The 27,886-nt window shown below is 40.2% G+C and overlaps 1 protein-coding gene across 5 annotated transcripts in view; it reads right to left on the bottom strand.

The window, feature by feature from the left end:
- Positions 1-27,886, bottom strand: part of LOC134341158 (CUB and sushi domain-containing protein 1-like) — a 2,430,601-nt gene that overhangs the window by 1,641,853 nt on the left and 760,862 nt on the right. For all 5 annotated transcript variants that reach the window (XM_063038952.1, XM_063038962.1, XM_063038968.1 and 2 more), the window contains one exon: positions 19,321-19,433. In XM_063038952.1, the coding sequence (XP_062895022.1) occupies positions 19,321-19,433 (113 nt within the window). The remainder of the gene's footprint in view (positions 1-19,320; positions 19,434-27,886) is intronic.

Below are 27,886 nucleotides of genomic sequence, written 5' to 3'. Positions count from 1 at the left end.
TTCCTGCCCTCAAGAAGTTCCTGGATGCTTGGTGGAGAGCATTCTAACTGGTTCCTTCACAGCCTGGTCTGGAGGCTCCAATGTACAGGATCACAAGAGCCTGCAGAGGGCATAGACTCAGCCAGCTCCATCACAGGCACAACCGTCCCTGCCATTGAGGATATCTTCAAGAGCTAGTGCCTCAAGAAGGCAACATCCATAAATAAGGACACTCACCATCCGGGACATGCCCCCTTCTTGCTACTACCATCAGGAAAAATGTACAGGAGCCAAAAGATTTAGGAAGAGCTTCTTCCCCTCAGCCATCAGATTTCTGAACTGTCCAATAACCCATGAGCACTACCTCATTGTTCTTGTTTTCTCATTATTTATTTAAAATAGTAGATTTTTTTTGGTGTTGCACTCCACTGCTGCTGCAAAACTTGTCATACATCAGTGATAATAAACTGGATTCGGATTCTGGGATAACCTTACCTTTGGCCACTTATCATCAATCCTTCATCAAGCTTTGGCATTGGTTACGTTTTATTCCCAATGCTTTCCTTCATGGGTCAGGGTATTGAGTGTAAGAGTCAGTAAATCATGGTGTAGCTGCATAAAACTTTGGTTTGGATGCACTGTGAGTACTGTGTTCAGTTCTGTGCACCCCATTACAGAACGGGTGTGGATGAACTCAACGCCTTCTATGCCCGCTTTGAAAGGGAGAATATAACTGCAGCTGTAAAGATCCCTGCTGCACCTGATGACCCTGTGATTTCTATCTCAGAGGCTGATGTTGCTGTCTTTAAGAGAGTGAACCCTTGCAAGGCAGGAGGTCCCGATGGAGTACCCTATGCCAACCAACTGGCAGGTGTATTCAAGAACATTTTCAACCTTTACTGCGAAGGGTGGAAGTTCTCACGTTTCAAAAAGGCAACAATTTTACCAGTGTCTAAGAAGAATAATGTGAGCTGCCTTAATGACTATCTCTCAGTTGCACTCACATCCACATCAGCAAATGGACTTTGAAGCTTTGGACACTACCTCACTTTTTTAAATATACAGTATTTCTGTTTTTGCACATTTTTAATATGTTCAATATACATAATTGATTTACTTGTTTATTTATTATGTTTTATTTTATTTATTTATTATTATTTTTTCTTTCTCTGCTAGATTATATATTGCATTGAAATGCTGCTGCGAAGTCAACAAATTTCATGTCACATAATAAACCTGTTTCTGATTCTGATGAAATAATTTGAGAGGTTGGTTATGATTAGACTGAACTCCTGTCTCAGCAAGGTCCTGGACACATGGCAATTTGGCTATCACCATAATAGGTCAACAGTAGATGCAATCTCAAACACCCTTCAAAGGCCTTTAGACCACCTGGACAACACAAACATCTACGTGAGGATGTTGTTCATTGATTATAGCTCAGCATTCAATACTATCATTTGCACAATCCTGATTGATAAGTTACAGAACCTGGGCCTTTGTAACTCCCTCTGCAATTGGATCCTCGACTTCCTAACCAGAAGACCACAATCTGTGTGGATTGATGATAACATCTCCTCCTCACTGATAAACAACACTGGTGCACCTCAGGGGTGTGTGTTTATCTCACTGCTCTACTCTCTCTATACCCATGACTGTGTGGCTAGGCTTAGCTCAAATACCATTTATAAATTTGCTGATGATACAACCATTGTTGGTAGAATCTCAGAATGTGACGAGAGGGCATACAGGAGAGACATATGCCAACTAGTGGAGTTGTGTCGCAGCAACAACCTGGCACTCAATGTCAGTAAGACGAAAGAGCTGATTGTGGACTTCAGGAAGGGTAAGACAAAGGGATACATACCAATCCTCATAGAGATATCAGAAGTGGAGAGAATGAGCAGTTTCAAGTTTCTGGGTGTCAAAATCTCTGAGGATCTAACCTGGTCCCAACATATTGATGCAGTTATAAAGAAGGCAAGGCAGTGTCTATACTTCATTAGGAGTTTGAAGAGATTTGGTATGTCAACAAATGCACTCAAAAACTTCTATAGATGTACTATGGAGAGCATTCTGACAAGCTTCATCACTGTCTGGTATTGAGGGGGCGGGGTGCTACTGCACAAGACCAAAGGAAGCTGCAGAAGGCTGTAAATTTAGTTAGCTCCATCTTGGGTTCTCGCCTACAAAGTACCCAGGACATCTTTAGGGAGCAGTTTCTCAGAAAGGCAGCGTCCATTATTAAGGATCTCCAGCACCCAGGGCATGGCCTTTTCTCGCTGTTGCCATCAGGTAGGAGGTACAGGAGCCTGAAGACAGACACCCAATGATTCAGGAACAGCTTCTTCCCCTCTGCCATCCGATTCCTAAATGGACATTGAACCCTTGGACGCCATCTCACTTTTTTAATATATATTGTTTCTGATCTTTGCACAATGTTTAATCTATTCAATGTTCATTTACTGTAATTGTTTTACTTATTTATTTATAATAATTATTATTTTTTTCTTCTATATTATATATTGCATTGAACTGCTGCTGCTAAGTTAGCAAATTTCATGAAACATGCCGGTGATAATAAACCTGATTCAGATTCTGGAGGCTTTGGAGGAGGTGCGGAAGTGCTTTACCAGGGTGTTGCCTGGATTAGAGGGTATGATCTATAAAGAGAGGTTGGACAAATTCAGATAAACACAAGAGATTCTGCAGATGTTGCAAAGCTTGGGCGACAGACAGAGAAAATGCTGGAAGGATTCAGCATCAGGCAGTATCTTTTGAATTCCTTCAGCATTTTGAGTGTGGTTTCTTAGGAGTGTCAGAGACTTCTGGGAGACCTGATAGAAGTGTATAAGGTTAAGAGATGCATTGATAGAATCACCTGACAGAATCTTTCTCCCAGGTTTGCATTTTTCTTTTTCCTTTTTTTACAGACATGTCGCGGTGCTGTATTGTTCTGTGTTCACCAAGCAATTCAGCTGAAATAAAGAGAATCACATGTCCAGAAAGCAGTACAAAAGGAAGCCAGGTTTTTCATATAAGCCTGGCCACTTCAGGCCAATGACGTCATTTTTCTCAGTGGGCTGACTCTCACCAATTTTTCGGGCAAACTACTGCTATTCAACATCTTGTGGGGAGAAACCGGAGAACTCAGAGGAAACCCACATGGTAATAGGAAGAACACACTAAATCCTTACACGCAGTGGCAGGAATTGAACCACAATCACTGACACTGTAAAGTATACATTACTGTGCCACCCCAGCATGAACTCTTGGGCTCACATTCTACCTCGCCATGACCTTGCACTTTATTGTTTACTTGCACTGCACTTTGTCAGTAGCTGTTAGACTTTATTCTGCATCACTATTGTTTTTCTTAGTTTGACTTCAATGCACTATGTGAAAACTTGATCTGTACAAGCTGTGTGCAAAACAGATTTTTGATTCTGTCTTAGTAACAGACCAATACATAACACACACTTGGTTAAAAAATATATCAAGCAACTGGAACCAGTCCTGCTGTTAATGACTTTAATTGGTTTTACAAAGGGCTTCATTTCAAGATGGATGAAGAGATTGGGCCAAGAAATGCTAATACCTCTTGAGAAAAAATATTTAGAAGAGGATCCTGCCTAAATTGTAGTGAGAATTTGAGGAATATTTGCTGCTGTGGGGGTTTAATAAGATTGCTTAGTTTTGGAGTTGATGTCAAGGAAGAACATGCTTGCTTTGAAGGCAGCATGGAGCAGGTACAGTAAATTGATTCCTGGGATCAGAATGTGATTGAATGTGATCTCACTTAAATGCAGAGACTGAGAAGGGCTCATGTATCGAATGCTAAAATGCTTCGTTCTCTAGAAATAGGAAGATCCATCTCCTAACAAGCAGTTTTAAAGATAAAAGAGATGAGCTTTATTTGTCACCTGTACACTGAAACATGCAGTGAAATGTGTCATTTGCATTAAATCAAATCATCGAGGATTATGCTGGGGGCAGTCTACAAGTGTCACTATGCTTCCATTGCTAAGATAGCTTGCCCACAATTTACTAACCCTATCCCGAATATCTTTGGAATGTGGGAGGAAACTGGAGCACCCGGAGGAAACCCATGTGGTCACAGGGAGGTTGTACCAGTTCCTTACAGACAATGGTGAGAATCAAACCCCAACACTGGAAAGCATTGTGCCAGCCACTATGCTACCATACCACCCCATGTAGCTCTTGAGATAAAGAGAAACCATTGCACTGAAAGGTCCGTAAATCTTCTTGGTCTGAATTCTATGGCTGCTCTCTTTTTGCCATTCTCAAAGCTGAACTTGAATGATTTCTGGACACCAAGTGAATCTTGAGGTGTGGCATTAGATGTAAAAAGGACATGATCTTATCCTCCCAGATGGAACTTGTACACAAACACATTTCCAGTCATTCTGTGTTTACCCTGAGTGGCTCTTTCAGCCAATTTTGTTAGCCAAAGTTGCCCTGAAGCTGACTAGAAAAGCCATGTCAAAAGTGTGGGCTTTGATCTGAATTATCAGGTCACATGGGTGGGTTAAAAAAAAAAGCCTTCCTACAAAAATTGTCTGGACGCCTCTTTCTATCAGCTTTGCATCTAAGATTGTTGGATCTTAACAATACTTCTGACATTCTGAAGTATTGGAAAAATATTGAAAACAACTGCAAGCTTTTTAAGATGAAATCCGCTATAAACACTTCGAAACAATTAAAGAAAACACAATTCCAAATACATTCTCTTCATTGTGCTCGGTCTATCAATCCAACCACCTTCCAACCCAGATCAATCTGGGCAGTTTCTGCAAATCATGGGTCAGACAAGTTTATTGATATGTTCACGGATGCGGGGAGGGTCAGGTACAAAGAAAACACACATACGAGCAGCATCACAGTCGCACAGGCTCAGACAACACACAGAACATGTATTAAACAGAGAGTGAAGAAAAGGACTATGAAAAAAGAAAGTGTAAAATAAAACGCACAATAATGCACATAGTTGGGTAAGTGGTGGTCCATGATGTTTCATTGCTTGGTTAGGGATAGAGCTATGCAGGTCAGTCTAGGAACCTAATGGTTGAAGAAGGTTGTAATTCTTACAAAAGATTCAACAGATGCTCAAAATCCAGAGCAATACACACAAAAATGCTGGAGAAACTCAGAAGATTAGGCAGTATCTATGGAGAAAAACAAACTGTAGACATTCCAGACTGAGCCCCTTCATTAGGAGCTAATTGATTGTTTGTTTCCCTCCATATTTGCTGCCTGGACATTCTCTGAAGAGCATTAATAATGGCTGGGGTCACCTGTCTCATAAAGACACAGCCCAGAAAAAGGCAATGGTAAATCACTTCTGTGTACAAATTTTCCAAGAACAACGATGGTCTTGGGTAGAGCATGATTAACTGCATCATACACACAGCACATAACAAAGGGGTGAACAAGTTGCTGCCTAACCTGCAAAGTTCCTCCAGCATTTTGCTAGTGTGGGACTTCAGGTACAGACGTCACACAGAATACAAACTGCAAGAAAGTGAGAAAAAAAAACTGTGCAAAAACAAATAGACAATCAGAGATATATCCATGATTGAACCATTGTATAAATGCAAGGTGGGTCTTCAGTTGGTCTTGTAGTATTGTAAGTGGTGTTGGTTCCTTTATTGAAGAAAATATGTGTTGGCATTGAAAAAAGCCTAGAGGAGGTTCATGAGAATGATGCCAGGAATGAAAGAGTTAATGTATGAAGAGCATTTGATCACTCTGGGGCTGCACCTGCTGGAATTTAGAAGAATGAGGGGCATCTCATTGAAACCTACCAAATATTGAAAGGTCTGGACAGAGTGGATGTGGAGAGGATGTTTCCTACAGTGGGGGAGTCTAGGACCAGCAGGCACAGCCTCAGAATAGAGGGACGCCCATTTAGAACAGAAATAAGGAGGAATTATTTTAGCTAGAGGGCAGACAATCTGTGGAATTCATTCCCATGGACTGCTGTGGAGGCCGAGTCATTAAGTACATTTAAAGCAGAGGTTGATAGGTTGTTGATTAGTGAAGTCATCAAAAGTTATGAGGAGAAGGCAAAGAAATGGGTTTGAGGGGGATATGTAATAAATCAGCAGTGATGGAATGGTGGTACAGACTCAGCTGGCTGAATGGCCTAATTTTGCTCCTCTGTCTTATGGACTAGATCACTCATGGGTTAATTAATGCAATGTTACAAAACATTTGTGGTCAATTAACTACTCAATGATGAAGGGAACAACAGACAACACAGAAGAATCATTAATACCTGGGAGGAAGGAAAAAACAGATTATATTGATTTTAAAGGAAACACAAAGACTTACTCTAATGTTGATGAAAGGGAAAGTAACTGTGTGATTGGATGTGATTTCAGTGAATGTCAGAGAACAAGATTTTCACGCAGACTTTCAGCCAATTGCCATTTCCATGAGGGAATGTGTTCTCTATATCCATCTCTCTGATGTGCTCAGAGAGAACAGCTGATTTTATTATTTTTATTGATTTAGAGACACAACGTGAAACAGGCCTTTCTGGCCCAATGAGCCACATCACCCAGCAAGCTATTTAATGCTAGCCGAATCACAGGACAATTTACAATGACCAGTCTAGCCTACAAACCCATACTGTACATCTTTAGACTGTAGGAGGAAACCAGAGCAGCCAAAGGAAGCACACATGCTCATGAGAAGGACCTACAAACTTCTTACAGACCAGAATTCCATAATGATATCATTGAGGGAGTCTAACACTCCCTGTAAATGCACTTGACTTTGTGCAAGATTCCAAACAACACAATCTGCTTTTGAGATAAGATCAAAAGATTCTGCAGATGCTGGAGACCTTGAACAATACACACAAAATGCTGGAGCAACTCGGCAAGTCAGGCGGCATTAATGGAGAGGCATAAACTGTCCTCGTCTCGGGCTGAGACTCTGCATAGGGACAGGAAAGAAAAGGGGCAGAAACCAGAAACAGAATGTGGTCAAAAGTTGGCACCCAGATGAGGCCAATTTCTGGGTTTAACAGACACAGGTCAAAGGTTTAGCCAAACCTAGATGAAATGTGCCTATCAAATATTCCAATAAGACCCAATTTCTCAAATTCAACAATAAAGACGCTGAGGGAACACAAATAATTAGGCACAGCTGTGGAGGGAAATAGACAGTCAAAGTTTCAGGTCTTCACCTCTTGCCCATTTAGGTGAAGGGTTTTGAATCAAAATGTCGACCATCCTTTGTCATCTCACAGATGCTGCCTGACCCTTTGAGTTCCCCCAGCAGATGATGTGTTGCTCCTGAATCCAGCATGTGCAGTCTCCTGCATCTACATTGCTGGTCAGTAGTGTTTCCCAAGCCTCAGCAGTTGGGACAGATCAAGGAGGATAAGAGTATCTTTGGTTAAAGGTCCAGCCCTGGCAGTGGTTCTAGAGAAGAAGTCTTACCTTACAGTCACCACCAATCTGACCCAGTGCAGCTTTTCTGTCAATGCTCGGCACTCATTGTCATGTTTATTCACTGACAAACCTGTTGTTCTGCCCACTTCCCCTTCTCTCTTTTTACAACCCCAATTCAGGCTCCCCTCTTTCCCCTTTTCTTCTCCTCATCTTGCTATTACCTCCCTCAGGTTCCTCTCATGTTTTCCTTTCTCCTATCATCCACTATCCTCTTTTATCAGATGCCTCCTTCTTCAGTCCTTTACTTCTTCCTCCTATCCCTTCCCAGCTTAACACTTCATTCCCCTTCTCCCACCTACCATCCCCCTCACCTGGTCTCACATATCACCTGCCATCTTGTACTCCAGGCCAGCTGATGGTATAGTGGCATCAGCACTGGGCTTCAAGGCAGATGGTGCTGAGTTCAAACCCAGCCGGGTCCCAAACTGGGCAGCAGCAGTATCTGTGCGGAAGGAAGTCCTGGCAATCTACTTCCATATCTTGCCAAGACTCTATGGTCCATCAGGTCACAGAGTCAGACTCGACTAAATGACTGAAAGACAACACACTAATCTTGTTCTCCTACCCTTCCTCCCAACTACTTATTCTGGCTTCGGCCTCTTTCTTTTTGAGTCCTGATGAAGGGTCTCAGCCCAAAACATTGACAGTTTATTGCTCTCCATAGCTGCTGCCTGACCTGCTAATTTGCCCCAGTATGATGTGTGTGTTATTCTATTGTTCTGCTGTATACACTCATCACTGTATTTACTGCTGGATTTGTAATTTTTATGCATATGGTTTTACTGTGTGAGCTCACCTAAGGAAGGATTTTCATAGCACCCTGATGTCTATAGGAATAAAGTCACCTAATCAGTTCATGTCAGTGAGTTGCAGGCAAGCTATGTAGGCCTCAGAAGCATGGCAGTACTTGTAGGCTGCCACCTGCACAATCCTTGCCGATTTGAATTGTCATCAATGATACATTTCACTCTTTTTTGATGTTTTGATGTAGAGGTGACAAATAAAGCTAATCTTTAAGAACTTTGACAAGAAGAAACGTGGAACCAAAAGAAGATTCTAAGACCACCTTCAAGAGAAAAAACTTATTCCACCAACAGAAAAATCACGAGACTCTTCATTGAAAAAGTCACGAGGAAGCAATTGATGCTGAAGAAGGAAACAATCATTAAGTCTGCAGAGAGCAGCGGAGCTGATGATGAGAGTCAGCACAAAAGGATTAGGAGAGAAGTCAATAATACAGTTTGTAAGATAAAGAGGAACTATGAAATTAAATTATTACAAAACAAAAGAGTAAACTGTTTTAAAGACATCAATGAAACAGGTTAGGCTAGGAATGGAAATATTACAGATAAACAGGACATGTAACTCCAAAGAGTGAACAAAAATAGTAAATCATTACCTTGATGGGTATTTGGAGTCACAGCATGGAAAAGGCTGCCCCCTTTTTGTACTGTTCACTTAATTTAATTTTATGTGTATATTCCGTATTGTAATTTATAATTTTTATTGTGTATTACAATGTACTGCTGCTGCAAAATTTCGCGAATTATGTCAATGATATTAAAGTGATTCTGACTCTGAACTTTGCCTCCTATGGTCACTTAGAAGGGTGCCTGAAAATAATGTAAACTCACTTTATCAATAGCTCATCTGCCTTTGATAAAAGAGAAGCCAGTCAAGACGCTTCAAATGTGTTCTCATGTCAGACACTAATGTCATATCAGAATGCACAGTATCTGCAGGATATAAATGAAATGACCTGGAGACATTTCATACTTCATTATGAGATCCAGGGAGAAGAATGCTCAAGTAGAATTCAATGCCACAAGCAATGGTTTAAAATTAACATTTCAGCAATCATAAGGAAACAAAGAGATTTATTCCTCATCCAACATGAAGGGGTTTTGCTTGAACTGAAACGAAAGTATAAATCATACTCCACTTAGTTTAGACAATAAGACATAGGAACAGAACTAGGCTATTTAACCCACTGAGGCTGTTCCATCATTTCATCACGGTTGATTTATTATCCCTGTCAAACCCATTCACCTGCCTTCTCCACGTAACATTGATGCCCTGACTAATCAAGAACTTATCAACCTCTACTTTAAATATATCCAATGGTTTGGCCTCCACAACAATCTGTAGCAAATAATTCCACAGATGCACTACCCTGGCTAAAGAAAATCTTCCGCACCTCTGTTTTAAATGGATATCTCTCTATTCTGAGGCTGTGCCCTCTGGTCCTAGACTTCCCCACTATAGGAAACATCCACTTCACATCCACTCTATCTAAGCCTTTCAATATTTGATAGGTTTCCATGAGATCCTCCCAAATTCTTCTAAACTCCAGCTAGTAAAGGCGCACAGCCATCAAACGCTCCTCATTCATTAACACTTTCATTCCCAGAATCATTCTAGTATACCTTCTAATTCTATTTATACCTGTTTACTCTGTAATGATAACTGCTGTGAAGCCCACAACTGAAACCATGCGGTCACGTTGACTGAGCTTACAAATGCCAATTTTGTAATCTATTTTCCACAGGTAACAATCTTTCATTCCAGGGTATGGGAAGATTTGAGTTCGGGCGCCGTGGTTGTGTAGTGGTAAGCGTGACTATATTACACCTTGAGGGGCCAGAGTTCAATTCTGGGACCATCTGTAAAGGGTTTGTATATCCTTCCTGTGAATGTGTGTGTTTTCTCCAGATTTTCCAGTTTCCTTCCACAGTCCAAAGACTTACCGGTTAATAAGTAAGTCATTGTAAATTGTCCTACGATTAGGCTAGGGTTAAATATCTGGATTGGTGGGCACTGTGGTTTATTGGGCCGGAAGAGCCTGTCCTGTGCTGTATCTCTAAATAAGTAGATAGTTCCCAACAGAAATCACAGAAAACATTTTCTTTACCCTCAGTGTAGAGAGGATGACGGGGAGGGTTGTGGAATATCCTGCCCGAGTCCACACACTTACTAGAAACACAAGAGATTCTGCAGATACTAGATGTACAGAGCAACATGCACAAAATTCTGGAGGAACTCAATGGGCCACGCAGCATCTATGAAGGTGGATAAGCAGTGAACATTTTGCACTAAGACCCACCATCAACACTGGAAAGAAAGGAGGAAGATTCCAGAATATGAAGGTGTGGTGGAGGGGAAGGATTACAAGCTAGCAGGCGATAGGTGAAACTAGGTGAGGGGGATGGTAGGTGGGTTGGGGGGAGCTTGAAGTGAGAAGCTAGGTGTGACAGATGGAAAAGGAAGGGCTGAAGAAAGTCTTCGAGCCCAGTGAGATGTCCTTAAGGGAATACTGCCAGATGGCCCATTTCAGGCTGCAGGAGGAGGTGCTGAAGGATGTACGAAAGTTCTTTTCAGCCAATGTAAAAGCTTAATGGATAACAACCACAACCTGGCTTCCTTTTGCTACTGGACTCTAAGGGGTGAGTCCAGTGGGGAAGCCTTTCAAAAAACAGAAAATTTTATCACCCTAGTAGTCCATATTAGTATGGTTTTTAAAAAAGTCTAAAATCTGATGGATGTTGATAATGAAGAATACTATAAGTCCCGTTCACAACGGAGCTGGGTGTGATTATATGGTGGAAGACAAGTTGGATTGTGTTTATCTGCAGCTGCAATGGTGCATGATAAGGACCTGCTGCATTCTAATTCTTGCAGAAATGTGGTTCCAGGAAAACATCCCATGCACCGTCCATCTACAGACCATGGCACACAGGGACGGGTGATACATTTTTTTTGTGACTGAATGTTTTACTGCTATAATAATTATACACAGTATGCTCTATGTGCCTTCTGCTGTGTATGACTGTTGGCACTGAGATTTACTGTATGGTTGAATAAGAATTAAACTTGATCTTGAATGCATTGACCAAATGACACCAGGAATGTAAAGAGTTTTCCACTCTATCTTTTTCCATATATATTTTATTCTTTTGAAATTTGAAATAAAAGATGTAGATTCTACACCGAGTCTTAACAAATCGAATTAGTAAATTCAGATTCTCCCACATTTTGAAAGGTTTACACTGCTGCTGTTTAGATGCTCCACTTGCTTCCTGCCAAGCAGTGTTTGCTGTTCCTTTTGTCCCTTTCCAAGCTGGCCATTGAATTGGCTTTTATGAACATTTCTGTTGGTAACAACTTGAGTAGAGGCAATTTCACAGAACCCACTGCAGCCCAGCCCAATGCATGCTATCTCCTTGTACACATCATCCAAGCCTGTGAGTGGTCATAACAGAGTCTGGTTCTCACTCCAATGGTGTAGCGATTAGCGCGACATTATTACAGATTGACATGTTAGAGTTCAAAGTTTGTACATTCTTCCTGTGAATGTGTGGGTTTCCTCCGGGTGCTCTGGTTTGTTCCTACAGTCCTAAGATATACGGCTTAATCGGTCGTAGTAAATTGAATAGGCTAGGGCTATATTGGTGTGGCTTGTTGTGCTGGATATGTCTGTTGTACACGGCATCACTAAATAAATAAATAACAGTGTGTCAGCACAACCTCAGCTAATCTTAGACTGTCTGAGACAAACCCAGGGGATTAAGTCCAACCTTGCTGAAGCCTTCACCATCTTTACAGAACCGCAAGCAATAGTTTCTCTGTCCATAAAAGCAAACCATCCTTCCATTGTCCCACCCAACATACACTTTGCATGATCAGAATTCCTTCCCTTGGATAAAATACTCTGAAAAGTTGAATATTTACACATATTACAGAGGTACTTTACAGTACTATGTGTACAAAGGGGAAATTCATTTACTGTGTTTTGTTTCTCAGGATAAGCAATAGAGATGCCTGAAGCATTGGTGAGGATGTTGACTACCACCCATCCAACAATCTCTTTCACCCATTATCATCAAGGAGGTGGTACAGGAGCATTAGGACCAGGAATGCCAGACTGGGTAACAGCTTCTCTCAGACTGAGAGACTAATTCAATACCCTGTAGCCACTGTGGTCTCATCACCAGGACAGCAAGCTGTTTACTGTTTACTTGTGCTGTGCACCTACATGCACTCTGAATGATATTTTATTATTTTATTTATGGTAATATTTTGCATTAAGTGCTGTGGATGATACATGTTTTGTGAGCACACCATATCCGAGGGATTGTTGTTTCATTAGTTTGTATATGTGTGCTATCAGATGACAATAAATGTGAACTTGAACATTGGACCATGTCATTGTCCAGTATTCCAAAACCAAGTTCAGTGACTACATCCTTGCTTGCGCACAAAATTCAAGGACTGTCGTACATTCTGCCCTCTTGTTTTATTGAAGACTATACACTCTCTTCATCAACCTCGCCCTCCCCCAAGTTTGCATCACCATGGAATCATAATGCCATGCTTGGTAACCCAGTAGCAAGTATCCACATATCTAATATATTAGATTAATTAGAGCAAATTAAAGTAATTTAATTGAAGTAATGAAAACCAGGTGTAATTTCCAAATGCACAATTTCAGCATCAAAGTTCAATCTCAATGCCATTTAACTTCAGTTAAATATTGAGTTTGTTGGCTAGATTGTTCTTTTGTGCCATTTCTCAGAATACTTACAAGATGGATTCCTGATGTGTATCTAGTCAATGTGCTGTAGGCAGCAATGTATGGCTAAAGACAAGCTGGGATGCATCCTCCAGCTTCAGCTCAAGGGGCGTTTTGGTTTGTCAAGTTCTGTGATCTCACCATTTGATTTCCTCCAAGTCATGTCAAAAAAGAAGTCTATTTCTAACAACATGGGTCTCTAAAGGAAACATAGGAAATATTGTTTCCATTGAATGTTACAGTATATTATTTACTAAAAAGAATTTAATTGCTTCAAAATGAAGAGAGGATTCTCTTCCAATCTCTGAAGAAACACACATCTTAAAATTCATAACATTATATTCAGTGGCTTCTAAATAATTCTTCAGCCAATCTAGAAAAGTTGGGAATTTCCATTATTTTATGAGGGGATTAAGGGAATGTTTCTGGTGGACAGGAAAGGAAATGAGACATTTGCTTAATTTTATTTATTTAAATAGGGAGGGTTCATCAGCTAATTCCACACGCCATTGCCTGCAAGAACATCATCATAATCTAGGCAATGGGGTAGTGTCAAAATCTTACTTGAAGTCGATATAAATCTTTAAATGTTACATTAAACCACAGAAAATTCTTCCAGTTATAGAATTTGCTAATGCACACTCCCATTCTCTCACTCAAAGAAACTCATCCACCTTCAATAAAATGTCATAAAGCAATTCACCTTCATCCACCAGCAAGTGCAGTACTCACTTAATTCAGGAAACTGTCACTTTGACTGCATGGATTTTACAAATCTCAATAGAATATTAAAAAATAAAGCGTATACTTTCAAACAAACAAAATCAATTAATATAAGTAAACACATCTCGGGATTTTCTGCATTTCTTCCCTCTTTTTAAATCTTTCAAAAGTAGCCTACAGCAAATGCTTTAGCAGTTTGAAGGGGAACTTGATCACATAAGAAGTAACCTGATAAATGACCTGTTGGTGCCTTTATTACACTATCAATTCAAATGTCAGTAATGCTGAACATTATAAACTGACAAACAGCCCAGGATCAAGATAATGACTTTGAAAAGTAGTTTTGATAGATAAGGTTTAGTTTAATCATGGTTGATTCTAGATGAGCTCACTGAGAGCAAAAACAATCAAGGAGGTGTTTTGCTGTATAGTCTTGATTCTTAATTGCCAACGCTACCTTTATTCTTCATAACAAACAAAACATTATGGCTATCTGAACAATTTTTTCCTTAAACCAATCAATAGAGAACAAATAAACAGTATCTACGTCTGAAACAAATTCAGCAAAAAGATGGCATCCAACTATCTAATCTGTAGGGCTCCAAATGTTTCAAAGTACACAAAAATTCATTTCAAAACCTTGACATACATTCACTTGAAAATAGTGCAATTCTCTATGGATTTATCATGCAAAAAATCTTGCATCGCAGGTCATTCATAGCTTCAGCATCAGCTCCAAGTAAATTTGTGGGTTCTTTGGAGATGTTGGAAAAGGAATGCCAATTAAAATATTTTAAGACTTGTAGCTGATATGTATACAGAGAGAACAGTTTCTATTTCAGTTCTTTATGCAACCTGACATATTTTTTTCTAAAGAATGTATCATATGTCACTGCACAAATGATTCACTGCATTTAATATCACAAGATGGAAGTTTGCAATCTTATACTTGTAGACCATTTAAAATTGCAAACATTGTATATGCAGTCACACAGCATGAGCACTCCAGTCATCTGATAATTCAGCACACAACTGTCAATTCAACATTTCAAGTCAACTTATTAATGATATAGTTTAATACAATGAAAATTAATGCCAACACAACGACCACTAACAAATGTCCATTCAGCAGCCACATCAGTTTGTTACATTATGATAGACTGCACAACTTACCCGTTTGTGCAAATATTTACACACACACAGGCTAACTCAGTCACTAATGCATACTCATTCCTTTTCCATACCCATTTTCTTGGCTAATTTAAAAACTTGTATAGAACAGCAACAACAAATAAAATATTAATTAATTGAATTAAAGTGTAAAATACATGAATGATTCAATTACCACATTCACAGTTATTTCCATAACATAAATATAAAGGCATCCGTTAGTCTTGCAAGACCATGGATCTGCGCCTGGAAAGTCTTCACTCTCCAGGGCGCAGGCCTGGGCAAGGTTGTATGGAAGACCGACGGTTGCCCATGCTGCAAGTCTCCCCTCTCCATGACACCAATGTTGTCCGAGGGAAGGGCAAGTGCCGATACAGCTTGACACCAGTGTCGTCGCAGAGCACTGTGTGGTTAAGTGTCTTGCTCAAGAAAACAACACACTGCCCCGGCTGGGGCTCGAACTCACGGCCTTCAGGTCGCTAGTCAAATGCCTTAACCACTTGGCCACGTGCCCAATCAATTATTTCCATAACTGATTCCAAAATTTCATAATAAGAAACATGCACTGCAGAAAACTAAATCAATATATTACAACCCTGTTTGTGTGCAATGATTAGAATGATATTCCTATTGTTTCACACACAGGATATCTACCTATCTTTAAGCTTGCAGATGACAACTTGCACAGATTTCAAATGATGAAGGAAAAATGCACTGTATTGTGTTTTTAGAAATTATTAATCTATTTCTTAGTGTTGACAGGGGAAAGCAATGAATAAAGAAAGACTGTTCATTTTTATGGGGTGGATTAGACAATTAAAGTAATCCAAGCTAGTTACTATATAACCTGCTTCTCCATACTCCCAATGTAATTGAGGGGGAATTCAAGTCTATTTTTGAATTTACCATTGTTCTTTTCTCCAGGCTTTACTCGATGGTCCATCTTTACAATTACCATGACTGATGATTGTTGTTTGCTCCCTTGAGCCTTATACATATTAATGAGGAGAGTTGGTAAGTATGTTTTACTTGCAACTTGTTATTTTTCTATTCAGTGGATAACCATTGGTAATCAAGCGGCAAAGATCAATGAGTTTAAGAATTCCCTAGATATATTTCACAGCTAGTAATCCGTAATTGAAATCCAAAAGCAAGTGTCGGGATGCTCCAGTCCTTGGCCTTTGGGCTTCATAGGGCTGAATTATTTTTCAAGCTTGCCAAGTGATTATATTATCCCATTAATTTAATAATAATCATGATACATGAAGAAACTATTGTGTTAATGTATTATTTTTGGTTTTAGTTCTTGCAAAAGCTGTGCATTCTGTCATTGTCCTATCTACTTCTACCAAGTTTATTATGCAGTAGGTGGAAGCTCATCATTTATTAGAGATGCAAAGAGACTTGGAATCCCTTGTGCAGGATTCCTTAAAGGGTAGCTTGTCGGTTGAGACAGTAGTGAGTAAGGCAAAAGCATCGATCACATTCATTTCAAGAGCACTAGATTATAAGAGCAAGGATGTAATGCTGAGACTTTATAAGGCATTAGCCAGGCCACACGTAGTATTGTGAGCAGCTTTAGGTCCCATATCTAAGAAAAGATGTGCTGGCATTGAAAAGAGTCTAGAGGAGGTTCACGAGAATGATGCTGCCAATGAAAGGGTTAATGTATGAAGCATCCTTGATGGCTCTGGGCCTGTACTCACTGAAGTTTAGAAGAATGTAGGGGGGGATCTCATTGAAACCTGCCGCAAAACAACAAATTCCACAGCATATGCCGGTGGTATTAAACCGGATTCTGATTTTGATGCTGAATATTGAAGGGCCTAGATATAGTGGGCAGGGAAAGAATGTTGCATCTAGTGGGGGAGTATGGGACCAGAGGGCACAGCCTCAGGATAGAGGGATGTCCATTTAGAACAGAGACGAGGTAGAATTTCTTTAGCTGGGGGGCAGGCTGTGAATCTATGGAATACATTGCCACAGTCCTTGGAGGTGATAGGTTCAAAAGTGGAGGTTGATAGGTTCTAGATTAGTCAGGGCATCAAAAGTTCAGGGGAGAAGGCAGGAGAATTGGGTTGAGAGAGATTATAAATCAGCCTTGATGGAAAGACAGAGCAGAATCGATGGGTGACTTGCCAAATTCTGGTACTATGTCTTACGGACTGCCTCCTCCTCGTGTCAGATTTGGAGTTGCATCCTCATGGGGACTGTAATACTTACAATAGACCCCCAACACTCTTCACAACTCTCTCTGCTGCTGCCAGACATGAGGGTCCAGTGCAGAACGCCATTTCTCAGTGGTAGTGATGAGGGCACAATCTAGATGTACTTTCTACCTTAGTAGATGATGGTGTTCAAATAGAATATGTGCCATGTTTCTCACTGAGAAAATGTGAAGGTGCTGACAACAGCAGCGAGCTGGTGCAAATGTCATATGGGTAGGCAAGATGTAGCACGTTTCCATGGTCTGCTTGAGTAGGATCCTGTCCTGGGCTAATATCACTGTGTTGCCCTTAAGGCAGTTATTTGACTTTGTTGGGTCTATGTTTTAAATGATTTGTTTGTAACTATTTTCTAGTTAAAGGTTGATAATTATGTTACAGTTTAACAAAGGTAAATTCATTGTCTATGGTATATCGCAGCATGTGATGACGTCACCTCCGGTTTCGCCGCGTCTTATGTGTAACCTCTGGTTCCGAGAAGGTGTGAAGGTGGGTGCCATGCGTGCAGCAGGATCGTGAAGAGCTCCGTTTCTACCCACAAAGAAACATTATAGAAGTAACGCTGTAAGTTCATAAGAATGTATTTGAAGTAAAAATATTAACGCGGTTCGGTTTGGCGCGACCCCCTCTCCCGCTACTCGGGGCGGCTGGAGACACTTGTTAAAAGAAGAGAGCGTGCATGGTCTCCAGAATGAAACAGACCCTGTATATGTTTGTATTTTTTTATCAACAGTTTTCACCATACGATGTTAATGTGGAAGACTGAACAGTAAATGGTTAACCTTACTACGACTCTGTGTTCATTGGCTCCGGTTTAACTTGGTGTTTAGTCAGAGTTTCAACACACTGCACGAGAACACAACAATCACCATATGCACATGTTCCCATTCAGACACTCCCATTCTTCGTGCTCTGTGACTTCCTTTTATAAGGACAGCATACACTTACTCAGAGGATATCCAGGCTGTCAAGAGCAGCAAGGGAGAAGGCAGGCAGATTTATACTGTATCCATCAAGTTTGCCAAGACTTTATATTTTCCCATCGGGGTGTGTGGGTGTCCAGGGAGGGATAGCACTTCTGGTGAAGCACCTACCATGTCCATTCTAGGACATCTCACTCATCTTTGGTGCCAACCAGACACTCAGCTCTCATCTGCGGCTCCAAGCAGCTGTTTGAATTCAACAGCAGCCACACCGCTTTGGCAGGTGACCTACACCAGGTGAGGGTAGCCGACGGTCCACCTTCCCCAGTGAGATAGGCACATCCCTGTCCTAGCATGCAACACCAGCTTCGGCAGACAGGGCAGATGAGATCAACAGTGAGATCCAACAGCCAGGAAGGAGACTCTACAATGCTCCATGGAGAGCGGAGGGAATGATGAGGCACAGAAGTAGTCATGGTCATCAACTGCAACCAAGGAAGACTCCAGTTGTACTAAAGGACCTAGACTTCCAAGGTTGAGATAATGAAACTGCCCCATTGCAACAGCTTTTCCACTTTTAAAACTCTCCTGCAAGGCTTTTTGTCATCATTGGACACAACAGACAACCACCACATTATCCCATTAGTTTAATAATAATTGTGATACATGAAGAAACTATTGTGTTAATATATTATTACTAGTTTTAGCTCTTGCTAAAACCAATGCTGAACCTAATGCTGAAAACAGTCAAAGTTTACAGGTGTCCTCAGTCAGGTCTCCAAAGAAAGTTGCTTCACTTTCTTTCCATAACGCAGAATAGTAGTAGGGATTTGTTCCCTTAATGGAGAATGCCAGGGCGTGAATTTGTTTAAAGTGGGGATGCTGGTGGATGGGCAACCACCACAGAGCCCTTGATAGATCAGGGTCAGGATACAGGGACATGGAGTGTAAGACAACTGGGGCCCTTTCTCCACCTTCACTGCCATTTACATACGTCATCATGCCAGAGGATTTGAAGCTGCACCTAGTTACTAGGCTAATACAGGATCTCTTCAAGTAAATGTTAGGTCTCTACAGCTCACCATTTATATTTACTCAACCCTGTAATGACGTTCGATTATTTCTCAGTTTGAATGCACACTTATGCAGTAAAAACATTAGAGACACTGGAACAGTAGTCCTGAAAGAACGAGGCTTCACACATGATGCCAGAGCAACTGTGGAAAAACATCAGAAGCAGGTCTTACCTTCATAAACTGCCTTGAATCCTTGTGCGCTGACTGCGAAGTCAGTGGTGAACCAAAGGGTGAGGATTGAACCTGAGCTCACAATCGGCGATGGAAGTTGAAAGCCAGTCACCCTGTGGGAACAAGCGACAGGAGGAGAAGAAAATGAGTAGGAATGACAGACCATGTGGGATTAGTCATCAGAAAGCCACTTACCTCTGTGCCTTGCTTCTTGAAATATAATTCCATTTTGAAATTTTATCAACATATTTATGGTAATATTTTGGTATTTTAATGTTTTGGATATTGTATGACATGTGTGGGTGCACCCTGGTCCAGATAAACATTGTTTCATTTGTTTGTATATATGCACAGTCAGAAGAAAATAAACATGAACTTGATCTTGAACTTCAGGTTGCACCGTTACTAACTTATCAGAGAACAACCACAAGAAATCAGGGGTTAAGGCTTCATGGTTCTTTTACAAAATTGACATGAAGCTTTAGAAATTGGATATTTAAATAAACAGATGACAATTTTCATACTGTTGTTCACAATATCATTGCATGACTTGTCCTCAATCAAGCATTTATTGGGCTCTGACACAAGAGGCTGCAGATGCTGGAATGTAAGGCAACGTACGAAATGCTGGAGGAACTCAATGGGTCACGTAGTATCTGTGGAGGGAAATGGGCAGTTGATGTTTCAGTTCGAGACCCTTCATTCTGACTACAGCATTTAATGTTCAGGATTTATAAGGCATTAGACAAACCACTCTTGGAATATAGTGAACAGTTTGAGCCCCTTATCTCAGAAAAGATGTTGTGATATTGGAGAAGGTCCAGAGGAGGTTCATGAGAATGATTCTTGGAATAAAAAAGTTAATGTATGAGGTGCATTTGATGGCTATGGAACTATATTCACTGTTGATTTGATGAATGAGGAGGTATCTTATCGAAACCTAACAAATATTAAAAGGCCTATACAGTGTGGATGTAGATAAGGTGTTTCCTCTTGTGCGAGTCTAGGACCAGAAGTCATACTCTCAGAATACAAGGACATCCCTTTAGAATAAAGATGAGGAGGAATTTCTTTAGACAAGTTATTGGCGATATTTAAAGCAGAAGTTGATAAGTTCTTGATGAGTTAGGGCATTCAAGGTTATGAGGGCTGTCAGGAAAATAGGGTTGAGATGAATAATAAATCAGTCATGATGGAATGACAGAGAAGACTTGATGTACTGAATGCCCTAATTCTGCTCCTATATATCTTGGTCTCACTATATTTCGGGTTGATACCCTGCATCTTTGATTATCTCCTTACCTCCACAGGTGCTATCTGACTGGCTGAGTTCCTCCCGTAGCTTAAGTTTTGCTGTGCACTCCTTGTACAATGCCAGCTCTCAAGCCTTCAATAGCTGGACAGAGTTCATGCGAAATGTCTTTACAGATGTTGCCTGACCCACTGAGTTCCTCCAGAAATTCATTGCTAACTTCTAATAATCACTTAGTACAGTAAACTTGAGAAATAGATTCATAATATGCACTTAGAAATATCCCAGAAACTCCAAGATGTTTTTTTTTCAGATACATTAGCTTAATTTGTCACATGTACATTGAAACATACAGTGAAATTCATTGCTTTGTATCAACAACCAACACAGTCTGTGGATTGTGCTGGGGGCAGCCCACAAGTGTCACCATGCTTCTGACATCGAAATAGCATGCCCACAACTTGCTAACCCTAACTTGTACATCTTTGGAATATGAGAAGAAACCTGAGCACCCAAAGGCAAATCACATAGTCATGGAACACATGTGCAAATTCCTTACAGACAGTGGCAGGAATTGACCTTGCTTGGTGATCATTGGCACTGTAAAGCAAATACAGTAACCTCTATGCTATCGTGCCATTCAGTTTCTTTGCTGCAGTGATCAGAATTCTTCTCTCCAGTGTCATTGGTTGAGAGATAAATACCAAGCCGAATACTCAAGAGATTTGATATTGAAAATGTGCCTTGGAATCTTCCACAAAATGCTGGAAGAACTCAACTGTTAGACAGTATTTTTGGGGAGGAATGAACAGTTGACATTTTCAATGGAGGGGCATCAGAACAGGAGCTGATGAAAGGTCACTGCTCAAAACGTCGACTGTTATGCTTCTTCATAGATGCTACTTGATCTGCTGAGTTCTTCCAACATTTTGTATTTTTCTTCAGGATTTCCAGTATATGCTGAATCTCTAGTCATTAGAATCCTTTGTGTCCACTTGAGTGGGCAGACAAGCCAAGATTTTACATCAATCTGCTCACTAAGTAGTTCTTCAATAAACCTGCTGCTGATCAGGTCAATTGACCAAGATGTCATTCCCAGGTGGAAAGATTCAGTTTGAATTCTGCTGAGCAAGTGCCAAGTCTGACTGAACCAATCAATACCTGCCCAACATGGCACTACGTTTAATCAGATCATTCAGAGGACTGATTAGTACATCGAATAGTGAAGACCATTTCCTGGTCAGAATTTTGGAATGTGAAATAATACTCACTGTTTTGTGTTTACATCATGAAGTCAGATTATTGTCAGCCCATAATGGAAAATGGCTTCAAAATATTAAGCAATGCGTATAAACTTTAAAACTAACAAAAAACTGAAATGCCATTGTTTAAAGTGCAAACATTAAGTGTTAAGCACAACACCCATACTGCTGACAACCAAAAGGAAATATACAGATATTTTTACAAAAAAAACATACCACTGGAAGAACTTAACAGGTCAAGCAGTGTTGTGGAGGCAAAGTGATAGTCAATGTTTCAGGTTGAGGCACTACATTATAACATTTCCCTGGACACCGGATTGTTGTGTTCCTCCAGCATAAGACTGTATAACATATGAGCAGAATTAGGCCATTCTGCCCATCGAGTCTGCTCTGCTATTCTATCATGGCTGATTTATTTTCCCTCTTAACCCTCAACCTTTCTGTTCTAAATGGACATCTCTCTATTCTAATGTTAATCCCCCCAGTCCTAGACTCCCCTATTATAGGAAAGATCTGCTCTATATCCATTCTATCTGGGCCTTTCAATATTTAATAGATTTCAATGAGATTCCCCCTTATTCTTCTAAACTCTGGTGAGTACAGGCCCAGAGCCAACAAACACTCATTACACATTAACCCTATCATTCCTGGATCATTCTTATGAACCTCCTCTGGACCCTCTAAACAGAATTTATTTTCGCTTTAGGTTCCAACATATGCGGTCTCTTCTGTCTTTACAGATCTTATTAATTCAGCTAGCAGCTTCAGAGGCAGAAATAAACCAGAAGAAAAGTGGTTCTTCTCCAACCTTAAAGAAATAAAGTAGCGTTGTTTGCTTGTGAGAAGGTGTTGAAACCATAACTATAGAGAGTGAAGTGCACAATGCAATTCAGAGGCAATTTTTCATCTGGGCAAAGCATTTTATTTTGTTTGAACCAATTCACATATAGTTTTATTTTGAAATTATGATGAATCTACTTTAAAAAGGACCACCAAATCAAAAATAAGAATAAATACAATATTTGGTCTAGTCGAAATGCCAGCTTTGTAATGCTTTGAAATGCTTTTCCTTAAGTGATGTTGGAGATTTTAAAGGACACTGTAGCTATTAATGAGAGGTTGGGACTACGACCTGGGTCCATCAATCAAGTTGTCTCTGTTCACTTCAAGCCCACAAGAGCAAAGCACATTTTCAATCAATAACATCCACCAGAGTGAATCTTTATCCATGCTGCTTCCTAGCAGAAAATTATACCTCACCAATTACTTTTCAGTTGGACTGTCAGTCCAATCTCATTCATTGTGAAAGAATTCTAACACCTATTATGCAACCAAATATAATGCACAGTGAAATAGAGGCAGACTCTGTGCATTGAATGACAGGGACCTTTGTCACTGTTACCTACCAAGCACCATTAAAAGCTAAGAAATGCATCTTGACTTTCATCATATCTTAAGTCAGGTATCCTACTGAGAATTTACTTTAATTTTAAACCATTAGACCACACAACATAGGAAGTGACAGAGGCCATTTGGCCAATTACATTTGATCACTATTCCATCTTGACTGATTTATCTTTTCTCTCAACCCCATCTTCCTGCCATCTCCTTATAACCTTCAGTGCTCTTTTTAATCAAGACCCTATCAACTTCCACATTAAATATACCCAATGATTTGGACTCCACAGCCATCTGTAGCAATGAATTCCACAGCTTCCCCACCAATTGGCTGAAGAAACTCCTCATCTCTGTTCTAAATGGATGTTCCCTATTCTGGTCCTATACTACCCTGCTGCAGGAAACATCGGCTACAAGCCCACTCTATCTATGGCTATCAAATCAGTACCGGCAATGTTGAAAACTATTCCCTCTCTGAATTAGATGCAAAAATTGGTGAGATACCTGTCTGAGATAACTATTTTGGATGTATTTCAATTAATTTCAAAAAGAGATTTTATTTTTAAATTTTGTTTTCTGGCTTTGTGGATAAAGTGAAGCATATGAAAGTAAAATCCCAGTGTTGATTTTATTTTGTGAAGATTCTCTTAATTGATGCCGTTGAACTTTTCACAGCTATAGTACATTTTCAGTATAATATTTTCTTCTGTTATTACAAATCCTTCTTGCTATTGAATGTTCAGTTTAACTTTATATAAGACCATTGAGAGTTAGGGTATTCAGCCCATCGAGCCTGCTCTGCTATTCAATCATAGCTGATTTACTTTCCTTCTCAACCTCATTCTCCTGGCTTCTCCCTATAACCATTGATTCCCTTACTAATTAGGCACCTATCAACCCTGACCTTGAATATATCCAATGACTTGGCCTCTGCAGCAGTCTGTGGCAATAAATTTCACAGTTTAACACTCTCTGGTGAAAGAAATTCCTCTTCATCTCTGCTCTAAATGGAAGTCGCTCTATTCTGAAGCTCTGCTCTCTGGTCCTAGATTCCTCCACTGTCGGAAACATGCTCTCCACATCCACTCTATCTAGGCCTTTCAATATTTGATAATTTTCAGTGATAGACACATGGCTGAGAGAGACATAGAGGGAAGGATTACTTTGACCTTAGAGTAGGTTAAAAGGTCAGCTCAGCATTATGGGCTGGAGAGCCGGTACTATGTTCACTTTTGCATTTCATCCTTGCATCCTGGTCTGAGTTAATTGGAAGACCAGTAGCTCTTTTCGATCCCATGAACTGTGAATGTTTGTTTGTGGCCTATTTATCTCCTGGAATACAATAACTTACAGCTTTTCTTCAATCACCTTGTGCAAAGAAAGTTTAATTTTGGAAGGGTTGGAGGAAACCAGGAGCTTGATTAACAAATATCATTCTTAAAATAAAAAGAATAAAGATTAGTCTTGTTTGTCACATGCATATTGAAACATACACTGAAATGCTTTGTTTGCATCAATATCCAACAGTCTGAGAATTGAATTGAATTGAATTGACTTTAATACTTACATCCTTCATATACATGAGTAAAAACCTTTACATTACGTCTCCATCTCAACGTGCAATGTGCAATTATAGTAATTTGTAATAAATAGTATGTACAACAGGACAGTCAATATAGCATGGAAATACTATAATTGTATCTGTGTGAATTAATCAGTCTGATGGCCTGTTGGAAGAAGCTGTCCCGGAGCCCACTGGTCCGGCCTTTAATGCTGCGGTACCATTTCCCGGATGGCAGCAGCTGGAACAGTTTGTGGTTGGGATATCTCAGGTCCCCAGTGATCCTTCAGGCCATTTTAAAACACCTGTCTTTGTAAATGTCCTGAATAGTGTGAAGTTCAGTTCTACAGATGTGCTGGGCTGTCCACACCACTTTCTGCAGAGCCCTGCAAATGAGGGAAGTACAGTTCCCATACCAGGCAGGATGCAGCCAGTCAGGATGCTCTCAATTGTGCCCCTGTAGAAAGTTCTTAGGATTTGGCGGCCCATACCAAACTTCTTCAACTGTCTGAGCTGAAAGAGGCGCTGTGTGCTTTTCTCACCACACAGCCAGTATGAACAGACCACTTAAGATCCTCAGTGAAGTGTAAACAGAGGAACTTCAAGCTGGTCACTCTGTCAACCCCAGATCCATTGATGTCAATAGGGGTTAACCTATCTCCATTCCTCCTGTAGCCCACAACCAGCTCCTTTGTTTTTGTGACATTGAGGGAGAAGTTGTTTTCTTGACACCAATATATCAGGGTGATGACTTCTTCCCTTAAGCTGCCTCATTATTATTTGAGATTAGGCCAATCAATGTAGTATCGTCAGCAAATTTAATTAGCAGATTGGAGCAGTACACAGAATGTACAGTAGGCAGCCCGCAAGTGTCACCATGTTTTCGGCACCATCTTAACACGTCCACAATTCACTAACCCTACTCCGTATGTCTTTGGAATATGGAAGGAAACGGGAACATCCAGAGGAAACCTTTGCACTCATGGGGAGAACATACAGACAGCAGTGGGAATTGAACCCCTATCTCACACCTTGAGCTGTAAAGCTGCTCTGAAAATTCATCCCAACAAAGCACATTTTCCCTCTCTTTTTCTCCAGAAGCAGGCGGACTGCCCCAAAACAGTCTAGCTCACTTTGATGCATGAGGGCCATACAGTGAATTCTGGCTGCAGCTAAAGTACATCTCTGGTATCAGAATAGTCAACTGTGGTAAAACTGTCCTAATTCTGAAATAGGAGTACAACAGGTGGATAATCCAATATCACTCACCTTAATCTGGCTAATTCCTGTCAGAATTACCCAACCATATCTCTCTTAAGTTCCAATTAAATAGAGTCAGCGAGGAAAACAACATGAAAGCAGTCCCTTTGGCCCAACTAGTCCGTGCTGACCACAGTGCCCATCTGAGCAAGTCCCATTTGCCTACATTTAGTCAATATCCTCCTAAAACTTTTCTATCCATGTATTTATCCAACCATTGTTTAAATAGTATTGTACCTGCTTGACCATCATCTTCTGGCAGCTCTTTGCACGTACAGATGAAGAAGTTGCCCATCTGGACTCTTTGAAATCTTTTACCTTTCACCTTAAAGCTATGTCCTCTACTTTTTGGTTCCATTTCCCTGGGAAAACAACTCCATGCATTCACCCTTTTTGGGCCTCATTATGTCTCCTCTCAGTCTCCTCCTCTCCATTGAACGAGGACCTATCCTGACCAACCTCTCCCTACAACTCAGACCTTCAAGAACTGTGAACGTTTTTGTAAATTTTCTTTATATTTTTTCCAGTTTAATGATATCTTTCTTGTAACATTATCTTTAATATATCGGATGAGCTGTCCTGAGGTCAGCACGTAGTTGCAATCAGCAGGAAGGTGCACTGGTATCTATATGTTCTTAGGAGGTTAAGGAAGTGTGGTTTGTCTCAGAATACTCTAACAAACTTCTATAGATGTACTGTTGAAAGGATCCTGACTGGTTGTGTCACGGCCTGCTATGGCACAAATATAATCTGAAGAGAGAAGTGGACTACCCACCATCAGTCGTATCTACAGGAGGAACTGCCTCAAAAAGGCAACGTAAATCATCATCATCTAGGCCATGCTATCTTCTTTCAGCTACCACTGGGTGGGAGGTACAGAAGCCTAAAGTCCACAGCACCAGGTTCAAGAACAGTTATTCCCCATTGCACATTCAGCTCTTGAAACAACTGGCTGCTTTTCTGATGGTCTGTGCCCGTGATGCTGCCAATGTAATATTTATCAATGCATTTGTGCATTTGACAATAAGATTGACTTTGACGACAAAATGAGGCCTCAACAAAAGCAACCTCTGCGGATTCAGAATCATGTTTAATACCACTGACAAATGTTGTGAAATTTTGTTGCTTTTTGGCAGCAATACAGAGCAACGCATAAAATATACTATAAATTACATTAAGAAATACACATATAAAAATTAAATAAGTATTGCCAAAAATATAAGGAGATCAATTATTTTGTTCTCCTTCCACTTGTGTACAGGAAATGACATTAAACTATCTGGAAAAAGAGAGCAAAAATAGTGAGGTAGCATTCATGGATTTATTGTGTATTCGGAAATCGGATTACTGAGTGGAAGAAGCTATTCCTAAAACATTGTATGTTTGTATTTATCTGCAGGGTTTATCTGCATAATTATTTCTATTCTCAGAGATTGAGGTATTTTCATTGCACAATATTGTTTTTTATTATTAGGTATGCCCAGCTAGTATTTGCCATTCATTGCTGTTCTAAGTCCTCAAAGATTACAAAGAGGATAAAAGGATTTTGTGGAGGATCCAAGAGAAGTTATTGAATAAGATTGTACCAGAGACACTGAGCAAAGCTTAATTCACACTGAAACTGAATAAATAGACACTCAGTTGCTTCTTGTATTATATTCCACAGGGAAGTTGCTTTTTTTCTTTTCAAGTCTTTTTATTATTATTATTATTCAAAAAATAACACAAGTACAATGAAGTAAGCAACACTTACAATGTCTCAAGGAAAAAAAAACATTAAAGATTGAAAAATTTTTGTGATAATTAAAAAAAACCCTACTAAGCAGAAAAGTG

This window comes from Mobula hypostoma, chromosome 2, assembly GCF_963921235.1.
Source record: "Mobula hypostoma chromosome 2, sMobHyp1.1, whole genome shotgun sequence".
NCBI classification, from domain to species: Eukaryota; Metazoa; Chordata; class Chondrichthyes; order Myliobatiformes; family Myliobatidae; genus Mobula; species Mobula hypostoma.
This window is presented reverse-complemented; position numbering and strand designations above follow the sequence as displayed.